Below are 9,786 nucleotides of genomic sequence, written 5' to 3'. Positions count from 1 at the left end.
CCAGGCGTTTCAGTATTATTTTCACAGGTAAATCACTACAACATTTGTCGGATCCCAACTCATTTATGGACATTTTAAATCAATTCGGAAATTTTTCATTCCATGTTTTGTCCCTCATCTGGCACCACACTGCCGAATCATCGAGGAATGGATTATCGCTAAACCCTAAAACCTTCCAATTAAAGGCCTCCACTGCCTACAGGTGCCAATGAGGGTACCTAAAAATCATCTTTAATGGGATACGTAAATAAGCCCAACAGACGCACAGCCCAGCTAAGGCTTCAGTGCTATTTCTTATTCCTCAGAACGAACACTCCTTCTAGCATCTTAGGCATCGCCTTCGGCTTCTTCTTGGTGGACTTCATTACCTCAAATGTGGTAAAACTAGAAAACTTCGTAATTCTCGTTATAGCATATCTGACATTACACGTCACGTCACTGGTGCGGCCCGGACCACCGACTCCCGCAACCTCTTCGCCAACGGTGACGGTGGTACTCGTGTTGCATGAGCCAACGGAGACTTCATTGCTCACCATTCTCGCCTTGCTTTTCGTACAATTAGATGTAAAATATTTCTTTTTCGAATTCTTTTTAAAAGGCTTAAACGTAGCCTTGACCAGATATGGACAAAACGTAGTTGAAGAAGGCTCCTTATGACGTAGATGTTCTTGGCGACTTGCCTTAGTGGAGCCGTTGGAAGTCTTGCCAAGCTTCAGGGAAGCACCCATTTTGGATTCATATAAAGCGGGTGAAGGCATGCATCGACAACAAAAACAACATCTTCTGGCATCGTGATTTTTCAGGTTGGACTCGTTCTCCACTGAACGATTCGGTAACTCATGAAGGGACAATTTTGGCTGACGAGGATGACCATTCGTTTGATGGCGGATAGGTTCGTGGTGTTCCTCGATCCGTGGTGCAGAATTCTCGGGCGAATGATTTGTAGGTAATGGTGAATGAGGCAAGGAAAGGTCTGATGGCTGATGTACATGTTCCAACTGAAGATTCTCGTCTTTGTCTTCAGGAAAGTATTGGTCTTCAGAATGAGAACGTCGGGTAGGGCTTACATGTCCAGGTTGATGGTGTTCCTCTATCACTTGAGCGCCAGCAACTAACCTTGAATCTTCCGAGGCACTGAAAAATGATTCGATTTTGTCATCGACACCAATTGCAACTACTTCTTCAAGTGGCGCCAATAACGTCTTTTTTATTTTTGCTTGTATTGAAGTTCCTTCCTCTTCGTCCAACCTAGACCGTTCAATCTCTTCAAAAACTTCCCTAGCTTAAGCCTTATAATTACCTCTGGATAAGTAAACTCTCTCTTTCAAATCGTTCATGTCCTTCCTCACATTCTCCTTCTCCTGGTATATGCTCAGACGCTGACCTTCACAAAGGAATTTTTTTAACAACATTATCAATCTCCGGGACACTGATACCTTCGGACCGATGGCAATGAAGGAAATCGAGCCGATGACGATCTCATACACGGCAACCTTGTCGAAAGTGATTTCATCAATTCCAATCTCTCTGATAGAGATATCACAGACTCGGACTTCACTGAAGAAGATTGAACTGACTGCGATCGACGCGACTGTGATTTATCTGCAGAAGATATTGTGGAAGGGGACCTCGTGGACTCCGATTTCGATGAGGCAGGTTCTCTTGCCGATTGGCAGATAACTGAGGCTGCCTTCGCAGCCGAGTGGATCCTCGTTAGATCAGAAGAAGATTTTTCACTCTTGGAAATTCCAGAGCGCCGACTAGTGTGTGTTAAGTTTTATTAATTGAAGTTGATGTAGATTGTAGATGGTCACGTTGGTGCGCTACCTGAATTCAGCGCCCCATTTCTCATCTGGGCATTCGTGACAAATCTCAAAGACTGCGAGCAAACCTGCAAGAATTTGCTCGTCCACTGTTGGGCCCAGTAAGGTCCCGTAAATGTTAAGGCCGCACACGCAATCCTATGGTAAAACCTCTCGATTTCGTTTCATGTTTCGTGGCTGGTAAATTCCTGCTTACCTCTAATTTTGATGGCTTTCCTCCTTTGCCCCTCTGAGTAATTTCTCCCTTGCGACCAGCATGTCTTTCCTCGGTTGATGGGGAACGATTTTTCCTGGTGCTATCACAGCTCTTGGATCTAGATTACATGTGAAATTTTATGGTGCTTCGTATTTGTTGCAACACAAGAGGACCTTGATGCTGTTGCTGTGCCAGATCGCCTTTTACTCTGCCGCTCGCTCCTGCTACGTTCATTCCTCCGTGAATTGCTAGCGATAGTAATTCTGGTGTATAAAGAGGTGTCTTTTAATGTTGTTTCTTACATTGTTACTAAAGTAGAGTTGTGGGTAAAATCTGACGTTCTTCCAGTTGTACCTGACATTTTTTCCGATTATTCTTCTTTTTCAGGAGTTACGGCGGTTTCGCAGATGGTTGGTGCAGCGCTAAATGCTTTCGAGTAAAATTTTCCAAAAATGTTTGTGATTACGTCATTGTCAAGGGATTTAATGCCAATGGGACGTTCCGAAATTTTAAACCGTCATCTCGATGGAGCACTCTCTAAAACGCACCCAGCATGGTAAAGGCCCTTTTACGCAGCGAATATCACAAATCTTTTCAGGGTGTCCGCTGTTTGCGCTTCACGGGATACGAGGTCCGTTAAATTAGTGCAAACTAACGCAATCGGAGAATTAATAAGAACACATTTTGCGTTATACAGGGTGGCGTCGAAAAGCAGAGTTTTCGAAAACACAGGGCGGCAACTGACGTTTAGTAAAAACTGAGCATGCGATTGCGAAAACGCACGTCGTTAGCTTAATAGTGGCTCAGTGTGAAACCATAGAATTGGAGGCGTTCTCTATGCTGCCTCGTTTGACCTATGATTCTTAGTTCTACCCATGATGTCAGAACGCGTCTGAATCAAGGGAAACACGATGCAAAGTAAACTTTAGAAGTCGTACCCAGCACAATTACCGTGCCATTATCACCAATTTCTTTGTATTTACCGCACAAATTATTACCTGTCCGCCAACAATTACAATCAATCCGAAAGGTTGTTGGATTTGCATTTACCGGACAAATGTCCGCTAGTGCTGAACGACTTTTCATGCCGGCCAGGTAGAAAACCGAGGCACAGCACGCAGATAAGACTTAAGACTTAAGACACGACATGAACTCAAATAAGCAAAGACCCAGCAAGAGAGAGTGGCCCCCCTGACACAGTGCCTTCGCCCGTTCGAGACGGTTTACTCAGTCAGTGTGTCGATGTGTTAAACACGTAACCTGCTTAACTTAAGTCAGCTGTTGCTGTCCAAGACAATATAAATTGTGAATTGGTTCAGCAGGATACATTAGTTGTGACGTCATGCTTCAGGTGCTGTAAGTTTACTAGGTGAGTGGGTCATTTCCGTTTGCGGGATAATTGCTTCATTGCGTTGAACAATCGCAAATAACCTTTAGTTCCAAGACTTATTCATGTGGAGTTTAGACGACACCCTTATTCTCAGCTACATTGGTCATTAACTCACTCTTTCACTTACTACTATCTAATAAGTTTAACGAGTACACGTTACATACTATACAGGGTGTCAGGTGACAAGCGTTGACATGTATGCAGTTTATAGAACGCGGATCATTAAGTTTAACGTGTGGAATCGATGAGACAGTTGCGCACTTAAGTATAATTGAGCTTCTGATGTACAGCCAATGAAAATCGAACGGTGAGAAAGCAAGTCTTCCCAAAATATTGAAAGCTCGCAGTATACTCAATGCTCAGTGAAAATTCTACAACACGGGTAGATATAAACGAAGTGAGAACTTGCGAATGCAAACGCAGAAATGTTAGAGAATACGCATCTCTGTAAAACGCGCTCAGAGAACTAACGTGACTTAGCAATATGTCGTCGGTACCATGCAAACCTACAGGAAATGCAAGACTGGCTTGCAGGAGTGTTACATTTTTTAAACATATCTAACGAACGAGTTTAGTAATGGCGACGATTAACAGGCAAGATTGTTTAATAGAAATTAAGATTATTCAGGGTGTTCCTTTATAATGTGCGGCTATTTCAAGGTGGGATTCTACATGAGACAGCAGTGATAGTTTGTTATATAAACCACGTTCCAAAAATGCAATAAAAATATGCGGTTCCGTGCAAACATATTCGAAATACAACATATGAAACAATGGAAAATTTAACACATTACGGGTCGACATCGTAATGAAATATGAACTATAACTAACGAGAAACAACCATTTTTACAAGTGTTCAAAGTGACCCCCTTCACTTAATATACATTCTTCCGCCCTATTTGTCGTCGAATTGTGCCCTTTTTCCGATATTCCCGGAGTGTTCTGTCATTTTAAATATTTGTTATAAACATTGTTTGTTTCTGTCTCTTGTTGTAATTCATATTGCATTACGTTGTCAACCCCTAATGTGTTAAATTTTCTATTTTTTTGTCATATTAAAATAGTTTTGAATGAGCTTGAAATCAACCTCATATTTTTATAGCAATTAATGCCCATTTATGAATTATCTCTACATGCCAAATTTCATTGAACATCTCAAGCGGTTTCGGAAATATTCATTAATTGCCATTTTTCTTTTTAAAACTTTGCAGCCCTCGTTTTCGTAACGGGGCATTTTTGGAACATGGTTCAACTCATTTTTTCGCGTAGATCCCGCATTAAAATATCCGCACATCGTTAAGGAACGCCCAGTATATGAGATACGCAAGTTAGCTATGACGTTCTTCCGCCCGCTGCGGTACGAAAGAACTGAACATTTTTTAACTTCACTCTTCACTTGCGCTTGCGTCCAAGATTTAAAACGCCTCATGTCAGAAATTCCTAATGGCAGATACCGATCACGTGACAACCTAATACCGCACAGCCATTGGTTGAACACGAACAGCTAGCACGGCCCACCTCTCAAATTCGCAAAATCATGTTTCTTAGGCTGATTCCTGCCGGTCCTCAACTCCATCTCATTACAGGGTTGATAGCTCAAAGCTGTAATAATAAATTGGAATATTACTTGTTGCAAAAAGGCATACGAGAATGAAGGAAATTTAGGATAAACCTCAAGGAAATTGATAATATTTAAGCATACAAAACTTTCCTTTCAGGGTTTCCAATGCAATCTAATGGAAATGGGAAATTACCATTCTGTGATGTGAAGAGGCGGGAACTTTTTATTCGAACAATTTATCATTTAATTAACCTATATCGAGTTCAAATTATCGTCACCTAATGATTTTAGCATTGAACATGGCCTACAACATGTATTTGAATGGATCGTAGATCAATAAAAAAACATCGAAATTAACTAACCCTTGTCATTTTTTAATTGATCTTACCAGACTTTCGAGCCAACTTGGTCCCATTGTGAATTCTCCTTAAATACCTAAAGAACCTAAATTGGGTGCGTCCTTACTTGAACTTTGAACTCAACCGATACTCGCATTTAATCTACCACCAATTAAGCAAAGTAGCATTTTCAGATGTTCATAAATTGAGGAGTATCGAAGATACCATTCATCATGCCGGAGAACTGCAAATCCATAACTTTAAGGGACGCCAACAATAACACTTATCCTGCCCCAGTTAACGGTAACATCAACAGTAGCAACAATTTGCCAGGTCCCAAGCCGAGGAGCATCCAGGTTACTGCGAAAGTTCTTTTTGGATCGGTCCATGCCATTAATAGGCTCAAAGAGGCCGAGAAGGCAGCAAGGGAAAATAAGAGAATATAAATATTACTTGTAAGTATTTTTAGGAGAATAAGTAGGCTCCTGTTACTGCTACAGGATTTGTGCAATATACTCTGCACTCGACATTTAATGAAAATCGTATAAAGTTAGACGATAGACAAGATGGTTGCATGCGTCCACTGCAAAGCTCGTCGCTTTGCTCCTTGTTCGGACTTCGGTATGACAATGAGTTGCCGTATGCAACTGGTGTGTTAAGATGTTAATATTGCCGTCCATGGCACTCACACACAGTCTTGTAACTACTATTAGTTGGGGCATCATTAAATTATTTTTTTTGTTATCGTTATTACTGTACCCATTAAGTACCTACGGTACTGCATACGTTTAAAACAACACCGGTCTGGGGCTTCAATGCCCGGACTTCATTACGCTCGGTAGTCTTCGGATACAACGACATATTATGTTGCAAGTGTGGTAAGTAAGTTATTACCGCGAGCGACTGAAATTTTCATTCGTGGGCTGTGACAATCGAGCATCGCACGCGTTATGTAGTTGGTTTTTTCGTGCGACAAAGCATTATTACCGCATGTCTGCGATGCTGTACTACATACCGCACAGTTGCAGATAAAACGTTTCGACGGTAGCTGCCTACTTTGTTATATATATCCTTAGTCATGAAGTAACAAATTTAGTCGTGAACTCCAATTATGCAGCAGTTAGAGAGTATTAACTGCTTATTGCAAAACTGGATAAGAATCAAAGAACAATTATAGCTTTTCCTGGCATCTTACGGCGAGTCATCAACAAGTAGGCGATAGCGCAGACTCCTTGGCAATAATTTAGTATCGAATTTGTCTTAGAATGATTTCGGGGGGTTGGTACACACATACAGGGTTGTCACTTCAAAGCAAACCGATCGTTTTACAGAAATCGGACGAATGCGATTGGAGTTTTCCGAGTATTATCATTCGTGGCATTGCATTTATGGTGGGTTTGCGCAACGCGGCATTTATACCCACGGAAAATATGACAGGCGTGCGGCAAAGATCTTTTCGCACTCGTTTCCGCCTCCTCCGCGTAAATATCTGTTACTGGTACGAGAAAACTATCATTAAATCTTTGCCATCGCATTTGGGCGTGTCACTTTCTATCCGCGGGTCAGTGTCAAGGTTCTCTAAAATTGCCCATTTTGCATATATGCACACACGCCAGGTGAAAGTGATTTTAATGTGTTTACCATCAACAAAATCGTTTCGTATGCGTTGCAGAGGTCCCATAAAGCACATCGTTTAAACTATGCTCCCATTGCCGAATACCTACCGCTCTTATGTACGCTGTATTGGCTTTATTACTTGTTATTATTTTTTTCCATCCAACTTGTTTCGATGGAACGAAAATGGCCGTTAACTGCACAACCTACATAAAATACGTGGCGGTTTCACTTGATGATAAAAACACCCGCCAACGGTCGATACAAAATCAATTAATAAAAAATTAAGACCCACAAATCATAGCTAATGGGACATGTGCAAAAAGGAGGATGCTGGTATACCTCGAAGCAAACCGAATTAAATATAACTGTTTCTTCATGCAAGATCTCATCTTAACTTTTAAGGATTTCTTTGCATTTCTGCCTGGCTCGTAGTTGGTGGAGTGTGTGGTAGTGAAGTTGGATCGGCACCTACGTTAGTGCGTTAAGCAGTTCTTCATCGGTGGCTTAAATGAATTTTTGATAAAATCATGATGATGTAAGTACATCTCGTTCATTTATTAATTTATGATGACCATGACGATGACATGACCAACCGGTCATTTATGACCCGGTTTCATCGAGTTTTATGTACGCTCGTTTCTGGCCTTTGGTAGGTGTAGATCGTTATGTACTACATGCGGTGTTCTCGGCAAGTGTGACTGCTTTAAAGCGAATTATTGATTAATAGATATTTTACGACCCTCCTGGTCGTTATTGGACCGGGTGACGTCAAACAGGGCCTCAATTTGAACTGTAAAAATCGTTAACATAAAAAATAACGTGCATTCGACTGCTGGACTTACTTTCTATGTGATAGCAACACTCTTGCATGTACCAGAATGCAATTTGCAAATTACTGTTACATGGCGTAACAACTTCCCGAATTTGATTTATCTCAGCACTTAAAAACGCGTATCGCTCCTTCCTTTCTAATTCGGAATTTGCATAGCGCAGCTACTAATTGAATTTCCTTGTTTTTTTCCCGTGCTCTCGATAGATATTGGAATAAATTTAATTGTTCCTGTTAAGTTTACAATAACCACTACCTGATTAATATGCGTCGATATCGACTTTTTGTCCATTTTTCTTAAATTAAATGCGCTGCTTAGCCAACTCAAATGCGGACGACAATGTCGGCGTGTTAAAATTTAACAGTGATCCTCCGCTGCTCCTCTGCATCGCGTGCAGGCACCAAACCAAAGTGCTTTCGAACTTGAGAACACACGATGTGCCCCAGCATCATTTGTCCAACATTGTGAAATGCCCCGCATCGACGGCTTCTAACATTGATTTCTTTTCCAGAAGAAACACGTCTTCACTAATTGCCATTATACTCGTTTTTTGCTCGCCAGCGGTCAACGGCCAATCGACCAATGAAAGCGAGCCAACGGTGGGAGACTCGGACATCCAAGAAGAAGCACATTTACCTAATGGCCATAAACATTATCTCACGTACCAAGATTTTAATAAGCAGGCGAAGAACGAAAGCTACTCACGTACTGAGAACGATTTAAAAACAAATAAGGAAATCGAAAGCATTAGTGGTAGCCGCAGCGGCGCAGGCATTGACATTGTCGGCGCTAAAAGCCAAGAATCTGCGGCACTTGTCCAGGACGCAGAGCTCCAAAATCGAGACAGCAACAGCAGTGGTGCGAGTCTCGATGTTAACCCTAGGGAAGGGGGTGTTGGAGAAAAGATTGGGCATTTTGATCGTTTGGACGCTCAGCGAAGGGAAATAAGCGTCGCCGTTGATTATGGGAAGCGCAACTTGGAGGACTTGATTAAAATTAAGGAGCCGTTTTTGTACAATTTAGGTTAGTTCAAAGGTGAAATAGCGATTTTCGTTCAGGATACTCTCGGGAGTAGTGGGAATTCTTATAGCTACACCTCGTCACTGAGAGATAAACTTGGGAGACGCTCTACACACACAATCGTAGATCTGCCGCCATGTTCAGCGTTCATTTTACTTGCAGGGCTCTTCCTCGACGGCAAAGACCCGGCTGCGAAAGTGGCCAATTTCGGAGCCCCGCACAACCAAAGGGCACTGTTGCTGTCTCGATTCGGTTACGCCACTCTAGAAGCCAGCAGAAAGCTCACAGAGAGGTGAGTTACCGCACCGCGATATTCCTCCGAAGGGCTGTCCCGCTATACAGAGAAATCTGCGGAATGTAATAGTTATTTTCGTACAAAGGGCGCGAAACTCAACTGCGCAAGAGCGGATCGTACGTGAAAGGGTGCAAAAGCAATATCGTTGCGCGTGTGAAAAGTTGCTTTTCACCGAAACATCGCAACATACTTGAGATGGCAATAGAGTCTCTTTATGCAATTGTAAGTGGCGCCCAATGGAGTAAATCATGTTTATGAATTGGGAACCAAAGTACACGGTTTAATTAGCGTTCTCTTCATCGTAAAACTAATTTTTCCCAACGATTGATTTTTTTGCAGTTTCGTAAATAAATAAAACGTTTTCTGTGTCCCTAAACAAAAAGATTGCCATAAACTCGTCTGACGCAATGGCAATCACAATGGAATTGAGCATTTTGTACCATTATATAAGAAACGCGTCACTTTAACGATTTTTTAGCCAAAATGGCACAATAAAAAATATATATATTTTGTCTTCGGAACCTACTGGCGAACCAGGAGTCACATCACTGTGGTTACTATACAAATTGTTCCTCTTTTTTGTATGATCGGTACTTTTACTTTCTAATTCGCCTAATTGTTGCTGGCAATCGTACGAATTTCTATATGAATTTTAATCGTAAAAAATGCTTTAATCTGACTGAACAACCTGAGCAACTTGTCAGTTTAAAAGTTCT

General features: G+C 41.6%; 2 protein-coding genes across 7 annotated transcripts in view; one reads left to right on the top strand and one right to left on the bottom strand.

Annotated features, from left to right (window-relative positions):
• Positions 1-8: 8 nt before the first annotated feature.
• On the bottom strand, positions 9-3,201 carry LOC136338765 (uncharacterized). 4 transcript variants are annotated; one of them, XR_010732017.1, is made up of 8 exons: positions 2,322-3,199; positions 2,193-2,267; positions 2,020-2,137; positions 1,828-1,961; positions 1,437-1,760; positions 1,301-1,384; positions 219-1,248; positions 9-165 (listed from the first exon to the last, which is right to left on the bottom strand). XR_010732017.1 is itself a non-coding variant. In XM_066281461.1 (8 exons), the coding sequence occupies exons 1-8, from the start codon at positions 2,378-2,380 to the stop codon at positions 365-367; spliced, it is 1,635 nt and encodes a 544-aa protein (XP_066137558.1). In that variant the 5' UTR covers positions 2,381-3,201; the 3' UTR covers positions 9-364. The 4 variants fall into 4 exon arrangements, 3 of the variants coding, with proteins under 3 accessions (XP_066137558.1, XP_066137557.1, XP_066137556.1); XM_066281461.1 differs by having other exon boundaries at positions 9-384; positions 428-1,248; positions 2,322-3,201; XM_066281460.1 differs by having other exon boundaries at positions 9-218; positions 267-1,248; positions 2,322-3,200.
• A 12-nt stretch (positions 3,202-3,213) lies between these two features.
• The window catches only part of LOC136338761 (uncharacterized), a 15,421-nt gene continuing 8,848 nt past the window's right edge, over positions 3,214-9,786 (top strand). Inside the window, exons 1-4 of one of the 3 annotated variants that reach the window (XM_066281451.1) lie at positions 3,214-3,388; positions 5,503-5,763; positions 8,267-8,778; positions 8,938-9,067. In XM_066281451.1, the coding sequence (XP_066137548.1) occupies positions 5,696-5,763; positions 8,267-8,778; positions 8,938-9,067 (710 nt within the window). In that variant the 5' untranslated portion in view covers positions 3,214-3,388; positions 5,503-5,695. Of the gene's footprint in view, positions 3,389-3,825; positions 4,004-5,502; positions 5,764-7,338; positions 7,461-8,266; positions 8,779-8,937; positions 9,068-9,786 lie in introns of those variants that run through there. The other 2 variants (XM_066281452.1, XM_066281453.1) reach the window with 2 other exon arrangements.

The sequence above is a fragment of the Euwallacea fornicatus genome, chromosome 4 (genome assembly GCF_040115645.1).
Source record: "Euwallacea fornicatus isolate EFF26 chromosome 4, ASM4011564v1, whole genome shotgun sequence".
In the NCBI taxonomy this organism is placed as follows: domain Eukaryota; kingdom Metazoa; phylum Arthropoda; class Insecta; order Coleoptera; family Curculionidae; genus Euwallacea; species Euwallacea fornicatus.
This window is presented reverse-complemented; position numbering and strand designations above follow the sequence as displayed.